Source organism: Falco naumanni, chromosome 4 (genome assembly GCF_017639655.2).
Source record: "Falco naumanni isolate bFalNau1 chromosome 4, bFalNau1.pat, whole genome shotgun sequence".
In the NCBI taxonomy this organism is placed as follows: Eukaryota; Metazoa; Chordata; class Aves; order Falconiformes; family Falconidae; genus Falco; species Falco naumanni.
The window spans coordinates 32953746-32980521 of NC_054057.1; the positions used below are offsets into that span (position 1 = coordinate 32953746).

At 36.7% G+C, this 26776-nt stretch overlaps 1 protein-coding gene across 2 annotated transcripts in view; it reads left to right on the forward strand.

Annotated features, from left to right (window-relative positions):
• Positions 1-26776, forward strand: part of THSD7A (thrombospondin type 1 domain containing 7A) — a 288313-nt gene that overhangs the window by 210581 nt on the left and 50956 nt on the right. For both annotated transcript variants that reach the window (XM_040590314.1, XM_040590313.1), the window contains exons 10-14: positions 2138-2329; positions 10874-11108; positions 14172-14287; positions 16562-16694; positions 19508-19611. In XM_040590314.1, coding sequence (XP_040446248.1) covers positions 2138-2329; positions 10874-11108; positions 14172-14287; positions 16562-16694; positions 19508-19611 — 780 coding nt within the window. The remainder of the gene's footprint in view (positions 1-2137; positions 2330-10873; positions 11109-14171; positions 14288-16561; positions 16695-19507; positions 19612-26776) is intronic.

Here is a 26776-nt window from a genome sequence, read left to right on the forward strand (position 1 = left end):
GTGATACAAGAGAAGGAGCAATTGATGCAAAAATTGAGTCCAGTGAGGGAAGAAGAACTTGATGTGGGAGACCTATGAGGCCTTTGGCAAAGCTCAGATTTGTATTTTTAATATAGGGAAATAAAGCTGTCGAGACTGACTTGATCTCAAAGGTCTTTATAATTCAGATGACTATGACTACTTCAGGCTATTTTAAAAGCATGAGCTGCAGGACTTCACCTGGTTTGGAGAGCCAAGGAAGATTGATGTTTGCAGTTCTTTTGTGCCTAAAGATTCTGTATGAATAAAATATTTGACACTGGTTAAAAGGTTGTAATATTGGATGGATGGCCCTCATCTTTTCCTCTTTTATAAATTATTTTGTTGTTAATAGTTCTGGGACTCATGTCTCTAGTACTAAAGAAAGCCCTATTTTGAGGAACTCAGTTTATTAGAGATTCTTATTTGAAAGGCTGTAAGACTCTAAACCTTGATTGATGAAATATAGTTTCTGCTTAGATGAGTTTGATTCATTTTATTATTATTAAGCAATAAAAGGCTAATTTGAGACTTGGGTGAAGCAGTGTTTATAGATCTTTGGCTTCATGTACACAATGCATATTTCTCACTGAATTAGCTCTTCAGAATCCAGGTGGTAGTTATTAACACTGGCTGATGTCTTTATCATTACATTGTAGAGTATTTAATAATTATTTCTAACAAATGTTTTTTTGTATTGAAGGCTTACGTTCATTGCAGATCCTGATGAGACACTATTTTGTTGACATTAGCTATTAAAACAAAAGGGTTGACATGATGGATCGTAGCAAGTGCAATGCTATAGACATTCCTGTTCAGTCTCATCAAGATCACATATGCTTCAATAACGTTTCGGTAGATGAATCATAATTCAACAGAAGCTTTTATGCCCTAGGACAGCAAGGATCATATAGCACAAAAGGCATTCAGATGCTTTGAAAAGTTATGCTTCTCAGAAAATTAAAAAAAAAAAAAGTTTCATGTTTACAAATGAACTTGCTCTTTCTGTGCCTTGATTGTACATGACTAACAGGGCCTCAGAAGCCCAGCATGCTCTTAGATGCAACTTTTTCACAGTTTCTTGTAACCAGCATTACGTACTCTGCTAGTCCTCAGTTCCTGGTGCTTTTCATTGCAAGCATGTTCTGTAATTGGTTTGTATGATAACAAGGCTATAACTCTAAAACAGTGAATCCCAATCTTTCTCCTTCATTTTTTCCATCATCTGCTTCAAAGTGAAGATTTATCCTGAGGCTTTTGTCACTGTCAGTGAGACTTAATGACCTCAGTGTATGTGGTCATTCTTTCATTCCTCACTTAATGGATATTAACTGATTTGATCAGGAAATCATATGTTACCATACAAAACTAGCCACGTTGTGATTAGGGTGCTATTCAGATCTCCACATACAGTTCTCCCACAATTTCTTTACTGAAAACAAAAGGAGCCCTGCTAACTTAAACATTAGCTAGTATTTCATTAAATGGTTTATACCAGTCTGGATCTTTTTATTATAATGAAATGTGCACATTGATGTGGCAGAATACAAGTGCATAGATCTTTTTATATTTCCATGACACAAAGAGTGATGTGTTACTGGTTTGCTGTCAAATGAAGATTTTTTCTAACTCAGAAAGACATGCTGACTGCAGCTCACTACAACTCTCTTCACATAGGTGCAATTCAAAGGATGAATTGTGGGTTATAAAACTGGCTAAGATGGAAGTTAGGATACTTTTTCCTTTCTCCCACAAATGTGGGTGAAGACTCGGTGATTACTGTACACACATTTCCATGTACACAGTTTTCCATAGGTGTATTATATACTCTGTTATTTGCATTAAGATTTTCTGTGGAATCAAATATGTATTAACACAATGAAAGCCTAAAGACCACCCAGGCTGGCATTCACTCCAGCAGAATATCAAATTAAACTAGGTTTAAGCATGTTCTTCTAGAATCAAGGCAAAGGAGACAAGTTATTTTACTAGAAAATCTATTTACCTTTTTTATATACAAGAACAGAATCTAATTTATTTGTGTGCCCATCTGGTCTAGATTGCTCATTTTTAGTTAATTTAACAAATGATAGACTGCTACTGGCCTTTTCTTTCCCAGGAGAAGAGGTTGACAGACAGCTTTGTAGAGATGCTATCTACCCAATCCCAGTTGTCTGTGAAGCTCCATGCCCAAAGGACTGTGTGCTCAGCATGTGGTCTGCATGGTCCTCCTGCTCACACACCTGCTCCGGCAAGACCACAGAAGGGAAGCAGATGCGTGCCCGCTCCATTCTGGCATATGCAGGTGAAGGTAAGGTTGCATACTCTTGCAGACTCTTGTTTGTGAATTTTCAACTGTATTTGTAATGCCAAGGTAATTTCTTGATTGACAGAAACAAATCATTAGATGGAGTTCTATTTTTTAAATATTGAAATATTATTTAAATGCTTATCCTACATTTACTCATGGTAAAGAGGAGACTTTATTTTGCTTATTTCAGTCAATGTTGTGATTTTTTTTGTTATTCTGCATAATGTTACTGTTTTGATTTTGAATATATGGTTTTCTATTAAAATTAAACAAGGTAAACAATTTATCCTTTGCTGGCTTCTATGAAAGATGTTTATAGAGGATTGTTAGTAACCCTGGTTTAGGTCCAGTTTTGAAGGATGTAAATGCTGAAAAGATGAGAATTGTAATGGATTCAGTTACTAACAAATGGTTTTTGTAGCTTCTTGGCTTAGGCTGGTAACTAATGTTACCATATTAACATTTTTATTCATAGTCAGAATTTGGGTTTACCCTGCAAATCCTCACTAGTGAATGATTTCCATCCATTGAAATGGTCCTTGTGCAGCATCCGCAGCAAATGCAAAGAGAAGACATAGATGGAATATAAAGAAGAAAGGTTTTACACATAGGTTCATATCTATTCTTTGATGATTTTCCATGTTTCCTATAAGAGATTTTGTTCTTAAGCATTGGTGGGGGGTAATAGACCAAATGCATGCTATATGTATCATGGTTCTAAAATGGCCATGTCAGGTGTGCTAGGGTAAAATGCCTTCTGAAACACTGGGAGCCAGGAGGCATAGGCACCAAAGAGTTCTCAAAAACCTTTTACTCACATGTGTTTCTGACAGTAAAGTCATGTGCATTCAATATAAAAGGGTTATGTGCATGTTTTAGTTCTTCTTTGAAACTGTTAAGCATTTTATTACTTCAAGTGAAGTTGACATTTAACTGAAAAGTGAAAGCTGTAAGGTATAGAAGTAGTGAAACATAATATCTGTTTTGAGAAATGAAAAAAGAAAGGGGCAGACTTCATCGTATACCAAAACACTTCTCTGTTTGCAAAAACATTTAACTTCATTGCTAAAAGTATACTGTGTATTTGACAGGATTTTGGTAATTTTTTAAAAAAATAAAATTAAAATATGTAGCATAGCAGACATATTCAAACTTTTCCCTGGAAGAGGACCTTTGCTAGAAGTGTAAGAGACAATCAGAACTATACTCATTTTAGTAGGCGATTCAAAGAATAAATTACTTAGATGGATCTATGTAACAGAGAAATGCTCTTAAAATACTAAACAAAATTGGTTTTATCTTGTCCCTTTTTTTATGGTGTGTCAAATGGACTCATTTTGCGGGAAACACAGAGACACATTTTCATATGATAATTCAAATAAACATATATTCATGTGCTTCTTGCATTTCTGTGTAGGTCAAGATAATAGATTTTCAATATGCTTATGCAGTTGTACCGGAGACAGACATTTAACATCCTGGCAAGCATGCCACAGAAGTGAAATACTCCAGAAAATGATTCCACTTTCTTAATGCTTCTTTTTAAAACGTACTCATTTTATTTTGACTTTGACACTTAACACAGCTTGGGATAATTTACAAGCCTACAGGTGCAGCAAAGCAGTTAAACAGCCTGAATTTTAGGTATGTGAATTTTATTTATGTCTGGTTTGCAATGATCAGAACCAGCAGAGAGTGATCACAAAGACTGACAGATCTCAAACCACAGAGGTAGTAGTGAAGAGATCTCTAAAATACTGCTGAGAAAGATGACTCATTACCTAGGTGTTGTAGTGCTTCAGCTTTGCTCAAACCCTGACCCCTTTACCAGGATTCTGAGGTGAGGTTATTCTGTGCTTTTTTTCCCCACTGGCATCGTGGTCAGGTATCTTCAACACTATACTCCTTTGCACTCTGTACAAACTCCAGAGAATAAAAATATATAAATAAATAAAAGAACCTTCTCAGACTTAGTATATCATTAAAACTCTAGCTGAAAGGTCCTTTTCACCTTTGCTTATATTATATTCAAAAGGTATCAATTTAGTTTTTATTTTTTATGCTTCACTGAAATTAGACTTATTGTCATCTTTCTCCTCATACATCTCTTATGCCTTTTAGTCATTCACTGTGTGACAAATAACTGAATGACTTTTCACCTCCAGAACTGCATGACAGAGATCATCCAGCTTCCAAAAAAATAAAGCACTGATTGTGTAGTTGGTGCTTGGAGGTTGTTTTATGTTTTGGGGGCACAGAATATATTAATGCATCTGAACATCTGTATTCTGTTGATATAAAAAAGGAAGCTCCACATGAACCTTTTTTTGGAAAACATGCAGTTTTCATTTCTATTCAGAGCTTATAAAAATGCACATTACTGTTAATGAAAACTCTGTAAACATCACGTATAACTAAAATCCCAAGTCTCCTAAATGAAAGACCAATAACTCCATTTACAATTAAAACTGAATTCTGAAAATAGCTGTCAGTTCTGTTTCGGTGAACAGTCCCACAGGTGTTCCCTTCTGGATTTTTGAACCTTCATTTGAACTGTTGGTATGAGAGGCAGACCAGGTTAGGTAAACCATTTCATAGTAATTCCTTTATAATACAGCCATGATATGTAAGAGGTTTTATTCAGAACACAATAGGACAAATACATTGTACATAAACATATACAATTCCTATGCTATCAGGATTGGACATTAATTAATGAAAGAATGTGCAGGTCTATTGGCCAATCTATGAATAAGGCTAAACTTGGCTTCTAGGGTGACATAAGGAGTCCAGGTTTATCACTGTGAGTCCTTGATCACATGCATCCTCCTGCTAGTCATGGAGAATTCAATCCGCAAGCTGGAGATCAAAGCACTGCAGGCATTATATACACAAAGAACATTGCAATCCTTCACAGTATGTGAAGTGCCTAATTCTTGTTCATTGAGACACTTAAACATTAACATGCCACTGAAATTTTTGAGGGTCTGTAGATACATATAAAATAAGTTCTTTTATCTGGATTTCAGGTGGCTTCTTATCAAAGTATTGTCTGCGATGGTTCAGTTTCTCTCCTCTTTGAAATAAAAAAATACTATATTCTTTAGTTTGCTTGTTAATTTTGGCAGATAGCTGTCCATGATAGACTATATAATTTCACACTTAAGACCTTATTTTTCTTCTTACTTCCCAGCTATCTATGCTGCTGAATTGGTTTGAAGAAACCATCAAGTCAGCATAACTGGCCCCCAGGAAACAGCCACAGTATAATCTATTTTCTTGGATGACTTAGAATAGGAATAATTCAGTAGTGTTATAATAATTCCTTGGTGACAAGAATAGCTTCACAGGAAAAATTGAAGCTGTATGTAAATTGAAGTAGTGACAAAGTTTTCTAATGAGTTCTGGGATCTGACTGCCCCTCCAGCACCACACTAACTTTGGCTCAAGCCAGGAGCTGACCTTGGCTGTACACCCTCTCATCAGCATTTCATCATTCAGAACAACACCTCTTCCTCGTGGCCAAAGCACACGCTGCAGAGCCTCAAGCACAGTGTGGTTATGCACATCTGGGATGGGCTTATTTACATGCATTCAGTGGAAAGAAGAGTCTCTTTCCTCAAGACAAAGGCTTTTTGTGGTTTGTGAGATGACTCCATGTGGAAACTGGTGTCACAATAACCATTTTTGATATCTTTTCTGAGATCATTGTCCTCAGCTTGAAGGTTTGAAAGGTGAAGTGATTTATAATTTTGCCTGTCTGTGAGCCTGCCTGTAGTGGTAGCTCATTTGTTTCACTGTCAAACACATCTTCATGGTACAGTAAGAAACTCAGGGAAGTCACTGTCTCAAAATATAAAATGACAGCAAAGGACATAATGATGTTACCTGATACATTATATTGTTGTTCTGCATAAGTCTAGTAAAAACATCATATAAAGCTCAGCCTTTCTCTGTTGAATGTAGGGTTTATTTATTTTTGGTTTGTTTTATTTTTTTTCCCTGTTTAATAGTTCTGTTCATTTTTTATTTCCTGCTTACAATAAATCTTACAAAATCAGTAGTATGCATTAAGAATACTTTACATAGTCCAATCCCTGAGACTAAAAAATGTTAAATGAGTCTCCATTTTTTAGTAAATTGTAGATATGCAGATTGATTCTATATTGACTATACACTGCCATTGATTGCCACTGCCAAATCAGTGTCATACAGCATGACACTACTGTGGATATATTCCAGGTTTTATCAGTAGTAAATAACTGACACTGATTTTGGAAAAGTAAAGATTAAAAAAAAAAACACCCATAAGTCAAATGCAAAGGAGAAAATAATCTGATTTGAAAGATTAACTTAGTAAAATGAGAGTGAAGGATGATTTTGTGTGAATTTTCTCAGGGCAGGGATTCATATGCATGCAATGTCTTACTGTGACTATTGTATGTTCATAGATTAGCAAAGTATAACGCCAGAAGGACTATTTAGTGTGACATCATACATAACAGACTATTAAACGTGACTGAGTTAGTATAGAATACCAGTTGTCCATCTCATCTGGTATTCTATTAGATGGGGGCCAAAACCTTATACTTCTCATGTAGCTGCAAGATTGATTTACTGAACATATAAGGAATAGCTGGATCAAAGGAGTTTCTTCTCAACTCTAGGCAAATTATGGCTGATGTGCTTTAAAAGTTTATTCCTGTTAAAATTTCAGTGGATTTTGACTTCATAGTTACAAAAGAGGAGTTATGGCTTTTTAATGTATTTACTCTTACACTTGTTTGGTTTGATTGTAATTTTTATGTTTTCCTGGCTTGACGTAACAGTCCTTGGTAGTTAAATCTGAACGCATATAATTGAGTAATTGTTTTCCCAGCAAATTGCTTATTCACTAAAGGATCAGTTTTGGGGAAGATGGGGAGATTCATGAGTTTTAATTATTTCAGCTGAAGCAGGAATACAAAACCACTTAGATTTGGACCTGGGGAACCTGAATTTTCAGGCTAGACTTGCAAAGTGACCTGGCACCTGCCTGCGAAGGTGAGCTGGGAGAGAGGATGTTACTGTGCTTCCCGTTTTGCTCAGGAGCCCCTCAGTTCAGATTCCTGCCTGTAGAGTGGGGTCTGGGATTCAACTCTTACCCAAGGAAAGACCTGAGAGTAGACATCTCGTCTCCTGTGGGTGCACACTAACTCCTGTCCTGTTGTGTATGATAGGACAGGTCTGCTTGGTCTGTGTAACTGGCGTGCACTAGGTGGGGAAGCGTAATGTTTGCAGAACTGGGAGACCTGCGCCAACAGGGCAGCCTTTGTTCTTATGTTAGTGGTCTGTACTGACCATGCTTCTCTTTGGGAAGTACAGCTGTCTCAAGGAGTGCCTGCCCCCTTCCTATGGCAAAGAAGAAATGAGTAACACCTCACTTATAAAAGGCACTTCAGTTGCATCTGTTTTCTCAAACTTTAAGATTATTCCAGCTGTTGTGAAATGCATAGATAAAATTACATGCATTTGTAAAATGAATGATATCAAAATGATTAAAATAATCCTAAATGCTTTCAAAAATGTTAAGCATTTTGAAATTGGGATGTTATCAAGACAGTGTCACAAAGAAGACCTATAAAATTCAATCCTTGGATATCCTAGAGTGAAATGTCTTACCCATTACCAGCTCCAGATCAGGCAGAAAACCAATCTAAGTGTATGACACTTCTGTTAAAGCATTCAAGGAAAATACTCTCGTATCTCTGCTATTTTGTGAGTAATACGCAAGTCCCTCTGTAAAGGTAGCCTTTCAATTCCAAGTGTGCTTTGCTTAAGTATCCAAAACCAAAAAGAAATGCTTCAGCTCCAACTGCTTTTTGGACCTTGAAATCATTACTTTTAGTACTGCCAAGCAGTTATTTACAGTCATCTGATCACGTATTATATATAATGTATTTAGTATTGTATGTCCCCTTTTCACGTATGCTGATAAAATTACGTCTATTTTTTTCTGTCATACTTGTTAATCTCTATATTCCTGTCAAACCTGTCCTCATCTAGTGAAATGGTCTTAAAGTTGATCAGTCCTGATCTTGTTACCCCTACGCAGATGATATAAAGGGCATCTCTAACTGCCAGTTTTCCAATCTCCCTTCTGCTTTTTCTGTACCTATTTTAATTTGAGGCAGCACAAGGAAATGTTGTTTTTCTTGAGAATATGGCATACTGATGTGTAAACAAAGAGTATATTTTTAATTATTAAAAAGATTTAGTACTAGTAATAGGTGGTTTATATTTACACAATATTATTTCCACATTTTGTTCATTCTTTACATAGTTTTTTAACTATTGGTTTAATTTGAACAGAACTGGATTCCCACTGAGCTTCAGACATTCATGCCCCAATGTTTTTCATTTACAAGTCAATGTCACTCTTGTTTTTCCCCCAGAATATACATTCTTGCACAGCTGTCAAAACTAAATCTAAGTTGTCACTTTATTCTCAAATGCCTTAGGAGCTGGTGGTTATGGAATACATTCCTGGGGAAACGTTTCTTCCCACACACACCCCTTTAATTTATGAATTTGCTTAAATATTACCTTTCTGTTTCTTTTTGAGCTAACATCATATGGAAACAATTAATTTCGTAACCTTCATTATCTCTTCTAAAGTCTCATTTTTATTACCCTTGTACTGGGGGAGCATGTCTAGACTCTTTATGTAAATCTGTTGTCTCTCCTGTACCAAATAATTTGTGACTTTGCTATCTTTTATTATTTTTTCTTTGCAAAATACACTTGCTTTCCTAATTTCATTGCTTATATTCCTATCTGCTGGTGTTAGCTGGGATCTTTTTTTATTTCCTGAAGGAAACTGCTTGAATAACTTTTTGAAAGTTACTACATAATTTTGTTTTACCTATTGTTGTTTTATTTCCTTTCTTAGGAAAATGCATATGACATTTTGCCTTGTTGCTTTGCATATTGATACATATTTAAGCAATTCTGATAGACTTGAGTTGCATCCATTTTGAGCCAAAAACCAATTTAATTCCAGTCCTTGCTTAATTACATTCACACCTTTTAAAGTTTTTAATATTCCCCTTTACAAAACTTAAGATTACCTAGTCTTTGGCATGACATCTCAGTTAATAAGATGTTTACTGTTGCTTGGTTGCATGAATATTTTTAGCCTAAAGTCAGAAGTAAAAAATATCTCTATGGAAAGAATTTGAGATTTGGATTTTGTCTTGTGTTTTCATTAGAATGGCCCTTTCTTCATGTTTGTTGCAGGTCTAGACAGCCCACAGAAGCAGTTTGGGGTATAAAGTATTTTTGCGCTTGTGACACTTGACTTGTGTTGGAGTACTTGAAGCCTATGTTGTTTATTTGATTACATTTAGTTGTTTTTTTAATTTCTCTCAACAATAAGTGCTTAAAACCCCTTCCCTCTTGCATGTCTGTAGAGCAGGAGGTCAACGTAAAGTTCAGTGTTGGGATACAAAGGCTAATACACTCTCTGACATGTGCTTGGTGTGAGCATGCTTTTTTCTTTTTGGAGAAAAGTCGGATGACTCATCTGCAGTAACTAATAAAAAGTTCCTCTTTCAGTGATCCTTCTTACTGTTCTTGTCTTGTAGGAAAAACTAAAATGTGGTTTAGAATTTCCCTGGCTTTCCATCACTTGGAGATAGGAGTTCTCTTGTTCCTGTGTGGGCTGTGGATGTTTAAATTAATTTTTAAGCCTAGATTCTGTATGTCTAGCAACACCAGAGACCTGTCTAGTCAGAGGGCTAAATGTCTAGTAGCCTATGATCAAGCCTGGAAGGAAAGACCTCTTCCTTACTCGTGGAGGATTGGGAGGCTAGATTAGCTTTGAAGTGCTTGAATATAAGAAACTGGACATACTATCTGAAACCAGACACAACAAAGATAGCATTATCTGACCTTTTCTTCACAATTATTGACACATGAATGCATTTTAATCTTAACCTGCAACAGCCTTTGTTATTTCAATCTGGACCTGAAATTGCCAGCTGTGCCATCCTCTTTGGTAATTATGTAACATGGATAAATACCCACTGGGAACTAGGACAAGAGCTCCAAATACCTTTCTAATTGATATGTGAATCAGACATAATCAGTGGTCTCTACACATACATAACTAGAATATTTAATAATTTCTTCTGCCTAGAGCCTTCATACCTCCTTATGTGATCTCTTGCAGTCTCTTTTAGAGAACCCCAAAATAAAAAGGCTGTATATTACTCCAAGCCCATAGTAGTGTGTTATAGAAGTTATGATTATTTTGGTATCCTTATTATACACATTCACATTTACTGTCTATGTACAGTCTGTTCTGTGTAGTCTGTTGACTGAAGTTTGTCAGAGTCAATATTGGGCATATGAAGAGGATGAAAAAGTGTTTCTTTCATGGAATCAAAGTGGTAATATGTAACTAGCAAGATTTCAAAGTGCATTTCTTTCTTTTTTTTTTTTTTTTTAACACATTTTATTTCCTTCCACTGTGTGAACTTTTGGCCTGTTTTATTGTTCCAGGCGGAATACAGTGCCCAAATAGTAGTGCCCTACTGGAAACGCGCAGCTGTAACGAGCACTCTTGCACTGTGTATCATTGGCAGACTGGCCCATGGGGACAGTGCATAGAGGATACGTCTGTCTCTGCTTTCAACTCCTCTGCCAGCTGGAATGGGGAGGCCACCTGTTCTGTGGGGATGCAGACAAGAAAGGTCATCTGTGTGAGAGTCAACGTGGGACAAGTAGGCCCAAAAAAGTAAAGATCTTAAAAAATATCTTCATGCTGTAATTAGCTTTGGATTTTGCTGCTTTCTATTTATATCACCAATGACTGCAGGCAAAGAGGTAAAGACCTCCTCCTTTGTGTTATCATGAGGGAACAATTAATCTTTTAAAAATATAAAACTGAAGCTACAGGAGGACTATATAATAATACCTTTCTCACTATTGATTTTTACAGTTGATATTTACAGTAGTGATTCTGCTGACAGCTGACTGACTACTAAATCCAGTTGGCTCCATGCTATCATCAGGTTGAGTCCAGATAAAAGTCTTGGGATATGTGTGTGGTGTGCAATACAGCACCATTTCCAAGATCCTTATGATACCCCCAATCAAGCAGTGTACTATATGGATTAGTGCATTTTCATGCAAAAATACTGTTTTGGATCGAAATACAATACAACCCACATAAGTACATCTTCTCACAAGTAGACCAAGGAGGTGAAGCATCGTGCAGCTCTGACGGGGGCATTAGTCTGAAATATTAGTTTGAACATTAGTTTGACAATCTTCTTGAGGCTTTATTCCCATATAAATGTTTTTTTTAAGAGATCCCTTTGGCCCAATGATTTCATTTTACAGTTTAATATATGACCAGGGTTAAATACAGATTACCTGCGAGTAAAGTGAGTTTGATAATATTTTAATACATTTTAGCAAGTCTGTAAATATATATCACTCGGGACAGATTCAAAGCTGGAAGAGCAGATAGCAGATGTCATTTATAAAGTTCATGAGGCAGCTATTCTCCCCCTAAATATTTGCACGGTTCCTGCCATTTGTTGCTTTATTCAGCAGCAGACTTATTCCAAATTTACCTTAAATGGAAATACGGGGAATAATACCAGAAAATTAATAATCTAAATATTATATATCTGCATTAAGTTGCTGTTTTATTCAGTCACAATACCATTATGTCTTTTACTTGGTACTCATTTTACATTTTAAAAAAAACCCTCTAATGATTTATCTCCCTTTTAAAATCTACTGTCAATGTCTTTGCCTTTGATTTGACCTGAAATTTTTGGGTGGAGGGTTGTTTTACTGTGTCATAAATGAATCCTGTAAAATGAGAAAAAAGTCTTAGTTGATCCTTCAAATTGTCACATTGAATTCACAGAATTGTTTTTAAAGACCCAGACATTTAACATGAAAATGTAAATAGGAAACTTGTTTTTAAGTCCCCTTAATAAAAAGGATTACTGTGGTATGATACAATCAATATTATTGGCCTTATCTACCTCACAAGTTACAGATTTCAGCTTGTGCCTTTTGTGTTTAATTTGACCTTGAGTAAGGACTGCAAAAAAATCAATACTTTGCTTTAAGCCACATATACTAAATACAAACAATATAAAAGGTAGAAATGGTGTTCTAATTGAACTAATTGCCTTGCCCAAGGATCTGAAGAGGCATGGTAATGTTCAGTGCTCCTGAAAGTTGAAGTTCTCAGTGAAACAGTGAATACGTATAATCCAGTCTTTTTTGTATGCTTGCAATTTCTTTGTTCTTTAAGGAAAAAGTCATTAGTAAGCCAATGTTCAATACCTTGCAGAAGCACTTTTAATTTTAACCTTAGAGAAAATTTCTGAAAACATAGTCAGTGTGTGTGATTGGTGTTTTTTTAAAGTGTGCCTGACCTCCGCATATATAATCTGATTTTATGAATCAGACAGAAGCAAAGCACAATTTGACCTAAAATGTAGAGAGTGCTTATGGAGAGGTGATGGAGATTTACCTTGCTATAGCTATAATATTTTATGGTCTTTCACGTTGGTATTTTAGTAGAGAAAAGAGAACAGGTGGAAATGTCATTATAAGAGGGCACCAAGAAGTTGGTGCTGGTTCACGGTAGTGGATAATACTTTGAGAAGTTTATGTGAATTGACAGGAAAATGCAGAGACAACCAATGGAAATAATGAACTAGCAAGTGTTATTGCTGAGGAATATGTCCCTATAAAGCTGCAATTCAACTTTTCTTCTCCTTTCCCACTGCCTCTCCGCCCACGCTGCACAGACATACTTCTCCACTGACCATGGAGAACACATTTTCTTGGTAGCTCATTGTTAGGCTTGCCTGTGCTCCCTTCAGCCTGGCAAGAAAGATGCTTCACACTAGCCAAGCTTCCCCATCTGATCCAATCCAAATATAAAACTGGTCACCCATCTCACTGGTCCCAGATGCCCAGCAGCCACAAGAGGAAAAGCTGGTAATATCAATGCTTTTCACTAATGAGATAAAAGCTCCAAAATATGGAAGTGATATTTTTCTTATCTCTTTATATATTCCTCTGACAGTCCACAGTCTGCATGCTTTCAGGGCAATAGTAATATCGAAATTATTTTAAAGATTCACAGTACTTCTGCAAATAGTTATTGCATCATTCTGAAAACAAGTATTGCAGCATAGAGTTGTTTGTCCTTGATGGAAAAATAGAAACACAGGCTGGGGAAAATGACCTGGGTTAATGACTCCCATATGTGGCACTCCAATAATCCCTTTTATATGCTGATCAAGCATTTTCCTAAAACAAGTGAGGTTTTCTGTCCCTTTTGACAGTCTTTGACAGTCTCATTGATCTGGCAGTTTCAAGCCCATTCCTGTGATAATCACGGCCAGCTTATACCTAATTTGGTCCTGGGTTAGCAGTGTTTTGTTTCAATATGCCTCCTTCCAGAGTTTATGCTTCTGGTAAGTTTATGAAGAGCTAAACATGTATTTTTCTACGGTAAAATAGATGGCTTTTCTTCATAATCATTTGGAAGCTTGAAAATAACACTTAAGAGGCAGTCTGGAATGGCAAGTGAGGAAAGATGATTTTTTAAAGTTAAATCCCCAGGTGCAGAATGCACCAGTTATGTCTGCTTTCACCAGATATATTTAAATGCTAATTGTTTTAATTTATGTGTTTCATCCTGGTGAATTCTGGGCAACTAGCGTTCTCCTCATGCCTGCAGGCATTTGGTACCTCTCGTGATTCACTTTACTGCAGAATGGTTGTTTATTTGATAATGCTTCTTTTTTTCATTTTTTAGATGCCCTGAGAGCCTCCGACCAGAAACTGTGAGACCCTGTCTGCTTCCCTGTAGGAAGGACTGTATTGTGACTCCATTCAGCGACTGGACAGTGTGTCCTTCTTCATGTCAGGAAGGTAATTTTATCCATTGTGTGCTAGTAGACAGATTTTAAGAAAAAAGGAGTTAGGCTAGCAGTCACTTTTGTCAGAATGCTTACACACATCTCTTTCTGACAGAGGACATGTAATAGCTGGTACAGTACCTGCAGGGAGGACTTAGCAATTTTGCTGAAAAGAATAGTTATTTCTATATGATCTGTTTGGATGACTAACCCCCACCCCCACCCCCTTCATTTTTTCCTATTTTTATATTAAAAACTCCCATTTACATCTTCTGCTAATAAAGAGATAACTAGTCATGGAGTAGACACGTATCTCTTCGTTTAACAACAAAACAGATACTGGTACAGTTGCAGTATTTGAATTGTCAGATAATAACATGGTCAGATTTGGTCTTTGAAAGTACACGTACTGCTTGCTCCCTGGAAAAACCTGAGCTTTATGTACTAGGCGATAGGTAGGTAGGTAGGTAGATATGCACATGTGTATAATTTTGGCTGGTTTCTTCTACTCCAAGGAAAATTGAAGGAAAGTTAATAAAAATCAGCAGACTTTAAGTTGATGTTAATGGTCTGAGTTAACCATACATTCCAATACCATTTTAATACTCTTGGCAAAGCTCTTAAAAAGAGTGCAGGTTGCCCCTGAATTTTTATTACTGGAGTCATCCATGAAGTTAAACTGATGACTGGCTTAATATTGCCCACATTTTTATGCCTTATCTCTCTCTCTCTCTTTGAAGCTTAACAGGAGGTGTTTTTCTAATATATATTATTACAGACAGACTGTAATACCCCATGTTCCACAGGGTGCTAATCCCTGTGTGGGACATGGTGATTACTCACAGCTACCATATTATCAGAATGTAAGATATTGTTACATCAAATATACATGTTTCAAATGCCACAGCCAATTTTTTATGCTTTATAAAGGACAAAAGCATAAAGGCATTTTTTCAGTAATTCCTATTAGTGATTAGTGCATTCTAACAAATAAAAAAAGGGTTAGGAAGATTAATTTCATAACCTTGAAAAAAGAACAGACAATTAAGACCATTGAATCTGAATCTATTAAATAGTTATTCATTATTAAATACTGTGTTATTTTATAGCAGTATTAATCAGTCTTTCTGATATATTTTTATTGAGGCAGATCATCTTGGACAAAAATGCCATCCTTCTCTGTTCTCATTTCTGTGGGTTTTAAAAAAGTTCTTGATGCAATGAGCGTATCTTCACCAACTTTTACTACAAACTAGCACACAGGCTTCTGTAAGACAGTATATTTGTGAACTAATACAGGCATTTTGTCTATCCAGTGAGGCAAAATCTTTTCATACTACACAAACAAAAAAAAATATATTTCATAGGTTTTACCCATTTGTGTCAGCAAGCTGGTCAGCAGCTTTGCTGGTCAGCACATCTGTCTTGCCCCTTGTGCCAGCTCCTGGCATCTCCTGGAGATGATTGACTCAGGAGTGGGGGGTTTCCTCTGCATTGAAAAGCGGCCAGGTGGTGGAGAGCCACCACCGGGATTCTCCTACCGCTTGCTCCTAATTACAGTTGCTTGGCTGTGGTCCAGCATGCGTCTGTGTTCAGACAAGCTGCAGCTGCTGTAATAACCCACCCAAATCTGATACCAACCCAGTCAGCCAAATGCCTGTGCCACAGCTCTCAGGGGAGGGGTGGGGGTGGGGGGAAGTCCAAGATTTTTACCTAACAATATTTGTCTGTTAGGTGTATTAGATATTGCTGTGGAACTGTTACAGATTTGTGGCTTTTCTTTTCATTTTCTGCCAGAAGAACTGTTATCTGAAGATGACAGAGATCAAAATTCCTACAGGAACTATTTTAGCATTATCATTAATCAGTTTATCATTAATAATGAATGACTGTAATAATTAAAAACTGTAGATAAATTCCACAGCGGAATTTCTGTTTCTGGTTTTACATGCAAATGATCAGGGCAAACTTACACTTTGAAATTGTAAAATGTAGCAGCAAACTGAACGGGTTTAATTTTTGTTCACTTGAACTGTGTATTCATTTTGGCTGTATATTCATTTGTTCAGTATTGCTAATACTGCTTTCTGTTCAGTTCTGACTCCTGGCCTTTAGCTGAGATTAAACTGTTTTATCTGTTAGGCTTGATTTTCTGCTTATGGACAAAATAGCATGTCGATATTAGAGCAATCAGTTCAAATACCTGTGGTATTAGATCTTATTTTTCCCCTAATTACTGTCATCCCTATGAAGTAGCAGGGAAAACAGCCGCCTCTACTTTTTGCAGGGAGTGCCACAGTAAAGAAGCAGTCCCGTCACCGTGTCATCATCCAGCTCCCCGCCAACGGTGGTCGAGAGTGCCCAGACTCTTTGTTTGAGGAAAAGGAATGTGAAGCTTCTCCCATCTGCTATAGCTACAGGTAGTGTTAATCAAACAGAGATGGATCGGACCCGGTTTTTCAATGTCTCTAAAGCTTGCTGAATTCCACTTCTCAACAGAAGGTGTTCTAATATGCACTATGTAGCAAAACAGGTTACATAGCTAAATCAAGGTTTCAGAACAGATACGAAGACTCGGTTGGGCCCATCATGATTCAGTGGTTCATTTTATCTGTTCTTTTGCAGGAACACTGCAACAACTAAGAATTACTTTCCAGGATAAATCTTTCCTAGCGAATAATTTGACATTCTATACAATTAAAAAAATCTTCATTTCGAAATTATCCAAAGCACTGAAATGCAGCCTCATCTGTTTAGGGCAGCCGAGTTCTGCTGTGACACTGTGCCACACACTGTATCCTCCATCTTCCATCCCTGTCAGCCCTGGAATGGTCCACAGTTGATTATATCCCCTAATACACAAAATTCTCTGCTCACTTAATCTTCACCAAAGAACACTGAGGACTGTTCTGGCAGGTGGGGATATTCACCACAACTACTTCAGAAAATTTTTAGGCAGTTTCATAGTATCCATCTGAGTGGCATGGGAAAGTAGACATACAAGATCTGGGTGTTGACACAAAGTTTAGAAAAATCTGATGCATTTAGTTGTTGGATTTACTTAAAAAAATAATAATAAAAATAGTTTCTTTATGAATAACAAATATAAAATATATTTATTGGAAGACAATGTTTTGTTTCTCCACCTTCTAATTCCCATGAAACTGCTGTCTGTTGCAGAGGTACAAATAGAATTCAAGCTTATTTTAGTGAAAACAAATTGGGATTAAAGAAGTGTGTTGCTTTCATCATCTGGTAAGAATTATCATTGCAAATTCATTAGGAGATCACACTATATTTAACTGAAAGATATGAAAGGATGGAAAACAGCATTGGGAAGCTACCAGAATCAGTACTCCAAACATTAGAGAAATACAGCTTGAGAGCTTTTTCTAGTCAGAGTTTTACCTTTTAAAATCTGGCTGCCTTTCATCTTAGTATCTTCAGTACCAAATTTTACCTGAGCTAATACATGATAATGTGCTGAGCAGAAGAAAGAAGAGTTGCTAGGGAGTGGTAGATGCAATTATTTGTATTCCATGACACAAACTAATACCGTATGTATTTTCTATGTATTTCCTTTAACATATTTCTGATCTATACACATGCTGCAACAGATGGAGTCACAGACCCAGCCTGGCTTATGCCTTAGTTCAGATACTGGCCCTCAGAGGCAGGTTGCAATAAAACCTGAGGTGCAAAATCATTGAGATTATTTTAAACGTGAGACCAGCTGATGGTTTGAGTTGTGGATGTAGCATTTCCCCCCACCCCAACTCTGAGTAATTCAGACAACTGGATTATTTCATAGATGTGACAATAACCACAGTTGCCTGGAGTTGTTATATTTAAGTCCTGGGGTATTCTGCAGCACTAGAAGGGAACTTTGTAAAAGTTATATAGCAGTTTATACTAATGATAGAATAGTTTAGGTGGTCAATATTGTTATCAAAGTTTTTTGCAAGTTCTTTTTGTCTGTATTTTATTTTGATAGGGTCTGGGCCCATATACACGTGTTGGCTCACACATTTGTAAAGTGCTGCCATTCAGCTACTGGAGACTCTAGGTGCTCTAGGATCGCCCAAGGCACCCACACAGTCATTTAAACCCACTGTCCCAATACTTTGCTGTAGCTGGGGTTCCTTTTTGCTTCTGATTTCACCTTTTGGGATAGTATTTGGATGATGAAGCCTAGCAAAGCAATTTGTCTGTTGTGAAAACTTTACCCTTGTAATAATATCATTTGAAATTTGAGAAAACAAAACAAATTCTAAGACTTCACTCATCTGACCTCATCTTTGTCTGTAACTCCAGTATTGTTTGTGCTTCAAGCAAGGCAGAATTGCCATTTGTTGTTGTGTTGCAAAGAATGCCTAAGGGAGGGGGGAAAGAAAAGTCCTGGGGAAGAGGAAAGAAGGAAAAGTGAAAGAAATGCACTAACATCTATATGTGACAGTATTCATTGCCAAAAGACAGTCCCAATACTACATGAACCAGAAATCAACACTGAAGACTTTTCTCTGGAGCGTGTTTGGGAAACTTCAGCATGTTTACTTCACTGAGATAAATGGAAAAAAGAAAGTAAGGAAGGGAAATGAGAACGAGGGGAGGTTTGTTATAGCATGCTAGCATTTAAAACTCATCCTTATTTAATGGGTCCATGTTGTTTTTATGAGATGTTAATGTCACTTCACTAAATCTACTTCTTAAATTTTAGTATGTCATTTTGTTGACTGGTAAAATACTCAGCATGATCAGATATAAATCCATAGCAAAGGAGTTCTTCTATGAAAAGGGTATTAAAGTCATACAGTTTTATTATTTTATAAATTATTCTTTTTTGAAATTTCTTTCTCACAGCTTGTACGTGTTAATGCTTTTTATCAATGTCTAATGCTCATACTATGTTTTGTATTCACTGTTTATTTCTTAGGTAGTGTTAATGTACCTTTATTCTTTGAAATCCTTGAAAATATATATGGTTTACTTTCTCTTCCTTCTTTCACCTCCCCCTTCCTTCCCTGTGTCCTTAATGGCCTAATCGTAAAAGGAGAAAAGAAGTTAACAGGAAAGAGGGAAGAGTTTATGGTATTGTTGCTGTTTGTTGTGAATTGTCTGTGACCAGTTAGTATTAATAAGCAACAACTTACGGTGGTTTCTAACACTCTCTAGCACTGACGGCTACAAGTTTAGGTGGATTATTTGAAGCTGGCTGCTTCCCCTCTCATTACAGGTGGAAGACCCACAAGTGGCGCAGGTGCCAGCTAGTTCCATGGTATGTGCGCCAAGACAGTCCAGGAGCACATGAGACTTGTGGACCTGGGCTACAAGCAAGAGGTTAGGCCCGTTGTTTCTGTAATTTATTTCTCCCCTTTGTTCCTGTCATTTATTCCTCAGAAATCTATAGCTGCACTGGTGTGGGAAATGCCTAAAATTTTAGTCGTTAGAACCTAACATTAATTTTATCTATCTTTATGTGCATCAGCACAGGAAAATACTGAATGCCAGTATGGCAGGGTGCATCCTAACCAGTATTTGGCAAATGTTTTATTCCTAAAATAAGTGTTAATTTATTTTTAAGTATAGATGCCACATCAGTCCTTAATTTTATGATATTGTTTGTTCAGTTATTTCACCATCCTTACCTGAAGCAAGTTTGAAGAGTTTTTTTTTGTGGAAATTATGTTTTCAAAAACAAGAAAAAGAAGAAAGGGATGGGTGACTTTATATGTTTGTTTTTGTGAAAAAGGTTGTGTGAATTCACCTGTGAAAATGTGACATTTTTCATGTGGAGGGGATGTGAAGGCATGTTTATGGGTATATCCATTAGACCAAATATAAGGCTTTGTTTGAAAATTTAGGATCAGAGAACCCTACAATAATTTTGAGCTGGAAGGATGCTCTGGAGGTGCCTTGGTCCAACCCTTCAGCCAGAGCAGGGCCAGTTTCAAAGTTAGATGCCACCCAGGCTACAGCAGGTTGCTCAGAGCCATGTCTCAACATGTTTGGAGTATCTCCCAGGACAGAGATCCTACAGTGTCTCTGGGAACTTGCTCCATTGCTTGTCCAGTCTAATACTGCATTTTTTTCCACTAATATGTAAGCCAAAATTTCCCTTGCTGCAATTTGTGTCTGTGTCCCCTTATCCTTTCACTACATACCTCTGAGAACAGTCTGGCTTTCTCCTCTCTATACCCTCAAATTATGTAGTGGTAGAGAGCAATGGGAGCAGGACTTTTAATTTATACTATTCAAGTTCAGTGCCAGAACAATTCCCCAGGCTGTAAGGGTCCTCTGAATTGCAGCCCTACTCTCCAGGTAGCTATTGACTGCCCCCCTCAAACTGGTGTTGTCCCTGAACTTGCTGTGGATGCTTTCTATATGGGTTGTTAAAGATGCTAAACAGAATTGGCGCTGGAATTAACCACTGAGGTGCAGTGCTCTTAACCAGCTGCTCATTGGACTTCAAAGCCATGGACCCTTCAAGCCCAATGATCCAGACATTTTTGTACCATTTGCATTTAATAGCAAAGAATTTTTGCATCCACATCCAGCTTTGCTGTCACCTGTCTTCATAGAGTATTTTGTGGTCTTAACAGAAATGTGTATGTGTGACTCTGTAAGTATAGTCAGGAGGGTATTTTAGGTCCGTTAAATAAATTCAGTATGAAAATAATTGCAGTTCCTACTTACTGTGTTACAATAATTGAATTTCTTTGAACTACTAGTCAACCCTGAATTCCTGGAAGGTTTTTTTCTTTTACCTTTTCTGAGTGCAAACTCCCGTCCGTTAAAATAATATTGGCTCAGCAGATTGTGGAATTCCTGAGCAAGGACACTGCTTACTGCAGAATTGAAATGTTCAGGTCATTAACTTCCTCACAGTATTAAAGGAGGTTATGGTATACTTTGAAAAGTAAATTTGAAGCTTGTATCTTCTTCCACTTACTCAGAAAGTTACAGGAGATCAGTTTAGGGCTTACCACAAAATGAAACCTCAAAGTATTGCCTGCTAATAAAAAAGCCTTCTGACTGTGCTAATTCTTTTGAGGGTCAGTCACTAATGCAATTTATCTCTAGCGGCTCTGGAGGATACATTCAGATCACACACTGAGCAAATAAGATTTCTGTCTTTGATGGTAGCAGTTCAGGCAGTACAAAATGTTGTCTTCTGTACTTGTGTGTTAGTACCTAAATCTCTTGACTTTGCCTCAAAGTCAGTCAATAAAGAAGGATAGCTAACTGTAGTGCATGCAGATTGGGTTTTATTATTCTTGTGTGTCATGAGAGTTTTGGGGTTTTTTTACTGTAACTTCAATCATGTGCAGTACATACACACATACAGAGTAATACATGATTTTGGAATTACTGGGCATACAGTTTTCAAATTGGTGAAACAGACTGGCAGAATTTCCCTCTAGTATCAGACTGAGTTTGATCTTGTGAAAGATCATATATTCAAGCAATAGTCTTGTTCCTACAAGCAGATATAATGGAAGTAGTTCTCTAGTGTAATGTGGTCAAGTGGTAGGATGAGCAATCATTAATTAAGAACATGGGATGCAGCTAAGCCTGAAGAAAGTAAGTGGTTTCAGCAGAATTCTGTAAATGTTTCTGAGATCAACTGTTAGAAAGGGAAGATTTTTGTTTGCTCGTGCTTTTTGTTAAGTCTATCCAATGTAGAAATTTGATTATGGAATTCACAGAGGAAGTTATTCAAGTTGGATAACCTAAGATTATTTGTGCCTCAGTCCAAATCTGTAAATACGAATATAAATACTGCCCAGCCTGTTGCAGTAGTGAAAATTACAGGCATTAAAGACAGCCTTTTCAGTGTTTTTCCCATTGATGTAAGTGATGTAAATTAACATTAAATATAAGTTTTGGACATAGGTATATTATGCACCATATCTCAGTGGTTTAATACCTGACAAAGTGTTGAATGTATCATTTAATTTTATCTCAGTAGTATAAACTGATAATCTGTAGAAGCTAAATAAACTAGTACAGCTTTTCTTTATATTGAGAAAAGTAAAATATTTTCTGGTTTCTTGAACACCTTTACAATGAATATGACTTGGAATTAAAAGTTGAATCTTTGCACAAAAGTAACTTTCACTTTGGAAAACAGGCTTCTGCAATTCTAGAAGTTATTGGCTGAAGTTTTATTTACTTTTTACCTCAGAAAACTGAATTTTGAACATGAATAGTGTGTTTTATTTGTTTTATATAGGTTATCTCCTACACAGAGCATTAACACATTCGCTTTCCCCTCTTACATTTCAAATTCTGCCATGAAAATAGATAGTGCGAATTTTCAGTGATGCACGTTATTTCATTTGGTCCCCTGCACAAGAGTTGATTTCATGCAAGGTGCTCACTGAAGGGAGGCTGACCTAAAAGCAAGCATCTGCCTGACTGAGCTCTGCCCTGGACAGTATTAGAAAGGTTTTACCAGTTTCTGAAAGACTCTGGAAAATGTTCTGTCCTCTTTCCCTGCTAATTCTTGGCTCCCTCCTGCATGCTTGGCTTCTCGTAGATAAATTTTCTACAATGGAAAACTTTGCATGCGAACATGTTTTTAAAAATTATGTACTATAAATCATTTGTTTAGACTATTTTGTGATGTAGATACACAAAAGAGTGAGCTACTACTGTCCTTTTAAACAAGCCAAAATCAGGGAATGCTAAACACTGAAATATGAAATCTGCTTGGTATAACATTCTGATACTGCATTTATAATGTGATACTGGAATACAGGTATTTTGAACGGTACATTTAAATGTGTTGGTGATTCCTGTACAAATGTTTATGATACTGTGAAAATTGTAGACATAGGAGCATTTTTTTGTTCAATTGAAAAAGAGGTCTCAAATTTCTGATGCTCCTGAGTCCCAAAATCACACATTCATTCATCTGTTTGTGGTAATTTACTTTTTGATGACAAAGTGAAACGATAATCTTATAGAAGTAATTTCAGCCTTTTGGTTTCCTGTGGACAGGCCTTTTATTTTGTGTCGATCCTCAGTAGAGCAAGTAATTGTGTTTAGTTAGTTATCAGTTACTCTTTTTCAGTGGGTGTTGCCAATACTATTGGATTGTCCTGTTTCTGATCTGATTGCTGATGTACCAATAGTGTTAACATGGAAAGTATCAGCAAATGTGTTAAATAAAGAAAAGGAATGTACACCAGCAAAAAGGCACATCTGACTATGCATTCATAAGCAGTTTATTTTGAAGAAAATAGTCTGTTGCCGTTCATATTTTAATTAGAAAGATTATTAAATCTGAAGGAAAAACTAGAAGCTAGAAATAAAAATGACTGGTTAGGTGTCTAGTCTTAAGTCTCTGAGTAACTAGAACATATGCATGCCTTGAGATCACAGCTTTACTATTTACATTCTTCAGCTTTTTTATCACATTGGTCTTCCTTGACAGAAGATACTTGAGTGAATCATAAAGTATAGAATTGTGATTCGTTGTTAAAGGCAGCTCTGTTTCTATCCATCTTCTGTGATGAAGGTTTTGTTACAAATCATGTCAGTTTAAGTGAATGTGTCACAAAATTAGAACTTGGGTCAATACAGAGGAAAGAAAATTAAGGGGTTCGGTAGTTTTTGGTTTTTGCTTTAAGAAAAGAAAAATTTCCTTTAGATTTTTTTTAAATAAAAATGTTTGTTAGTCATTCAAGCTAATTATGGACAGGTAATTTACATCTAAACCTAAGCATAGGTAAGCATTTACTACTAAAGCAGTTAATACTAAAGCAAATTCATAATTGTTGTCATGAATCTTATTTGAACAAGGCAGATAGTCATGACAATTGTGTTGAATTTCTATGATGAATGAAAACTTCCAGTCGTATCACTGGTAAAATCCCTTTTAACAGTGGATACGCAGGGCAGGAAGGTATTACAGAACTGCAGTAACTTAAGACTTCTGTCTTTTGCTTAAAACCCTTAAGAGAGGATATTATGGGTGCATCAGCAAATAGTTTGAAACTTCCTTTTGACGCTATCCAACAAGAACAGGAATGCATTTATGTTGTTTCTTTTCACAAGTTGTTTCTAAGTTAACAGGAGTAAATTGACCAGATGTCTTGGTGAGTCACTTGAAAACTAGGAAGGAGAGCCACAGGGTGTTGGGAAATACAAAATAAATAAATAAATACATACAAAAACTAGAACAAAAGCATAAATGTTTAATAAAGTCAGGCTACTAGTATTTGATGGGGATATAGGCCATAAAACTCACTGTGAGAGGAACCTGCTCCAGTTAGGGTGTTGTAAGAGATACTACTTTGTATTTTTAAGGCTGACATTTATTAGCACGTACATAACCTCTAAGTAGTGATCTGCTTAGTGAGATAGTTTAATGTATGAAGTTTGAAATTTTGAACAACTTAGGCAGATATCTATTATATTATGCTCCTATCTTCAAACCTGTGTTGGTAAACCTCAGCTCCACTGACATCTGAAGAAATTTAGAAATACAGTTCAAATCCCTTTCAAATTGTATCAGGAAAGCCTAGGAAACTTACTAAAAAAGCTTGTCCTGCCAGTAGCTGCTGCAGGTTTAAGTAGATCTTGTTGGGCTGCATCCCAGCACAAGTGAAGAGGACATGTAGCAGATGAGAAGCCCAAGTGCCCAGACTGCAATAGCCTAATCACATCATGATGTAAATGCATGGATGCACATAGTAAGGGCTATCCCAGTGACCAAAAAGAGATTTGCAAAAGGATGCACAGCCTGCAGTCCTTGCCACCATAAACCTTCCTCGGGGTTTTGTAGGAGCAACGGGATGAAAATTGTGAAATCGGTCAGCATTTTCTGTAATAGCAAGAGGAATGTTATTTGTAAAATTTAAGCAGAAGTTGAAGTAACCTGGCTATCACACAAAATATCCGAACAGCTGTACTTGCTGTCACTGGGATTTGTCCATTATTAAAGCACTGATCCTGAGCTCTCACTGTTCTTCATTCACAGGGTGTATATAGAGTTATTTGAAAGACGGAGCGATGTCCAAAGGGAATTGGAGGAAGCTTGCCAGGGTGGCTGTGAGCCCATGCAGAGGCTTTGCAGGCTTGTTTGAGCTGCAGGGAGGCTTGGAGGCAGAACCAGCAGTATCAAGCCCTTTGCTTCTGCTGTAGCTAAGCAGGGACAGCAGCCTCTCCCTGGGCATCACTTATGGGGGTGTGGGGGATTTGCTCTCATGGAGTTTTGTGCCCTTATTGAAAGCACAAGAAAGGAGACAAAATCATATAGCTCCTTCATGAAGCTATAAACTGTCTTAACATCATTGAGACTTAACAGATGAGAGTGCCCTATTGCCTGGTTCATATTTTAGTCATTGCAAAGGACAACGGGCAGCTTCAGGTTTTGTAATGAAGTAAGAATCTGGGCAACAGTGCTCAAGAGCAGTATTTACATGAGAAATTATTTTTTTTATTGACAAAACAAGAGCCAGAATCTCCAGACAACTATATTCAGCAGAAACACATTGTTATTCTCTTTGGTGCGTAAAGAATGCTCAGGCTTGTATTTTCGCAATATTATTGGCACATGCTTCTGCTTTAAGATACTTCATAATAGAAACACTTCATCATGCAGTGTCTAGTCTGCCATGTCCCACAGAAAAAGGAATAAACATAGATGAAATCATAGCCCATGCAGCACTGATAGTAGGTGTAAGAAACATTAGTTTGCTGAAATAATTTATGCCTTTCTAGAAATGAAACAGAATATTTTTGTTGTTAAAAGTACTTAACAGTTGAAAAAATGATATCCCAAGTGTGTTGTAAAACAAAGGAAGTAGAGCACATTAATTTATAAAATACTTTAATTTTTAAGTGTAAAGGTCATGGAATCTTACACCTCAGTGAAATCTTGTGAAGTATACTAATGGTAGTAACACTGGCAAGTTTTTATATAAACCCATGCATAACAAGACTTGTTCAAACGCAGTCTTAGTGTTTCACTATGCCAACAACAAATATATTAGCCTGTAGTCCTCTGTGGCTTGGTGGAAATAATGCTATCAGATAAAGTTTTAATTACATCAAAGTCACTTGTCTAGAAAATTTAGACTGCCATTTATTGCTACTGGTTTTATAGTAGTTGAAGACACTTCTCTGTAGAGAGAATCATTAATCTCCGCAACTTTTACAGATTATAATTAAAGAACCATGGGTTTGATCAGAGAGGTGGGGGATGAGTTTGCCCAAATTAGGTTGAGAGTGGAAGAATTAATGCCACTAACAGCAAGAGCATTTCAGATGTCAAGTAAGACATTTACCTGGCCAAAATAATGCATTAATGGAATGTATACAGTTGTCAAAATCCCTGCTTTAAGTAATGGAAAAAACCAGATCTGCTCTTCAACAGTCAGAAAGTGTATAAACCTTTCAAATTAATACTTGAATCTGTAGAATAACAATAGGAAAAACGAATATAGAGCGAAACATCCAGGTCTTATTAACTAGTAGTAACATGTATAGTTAT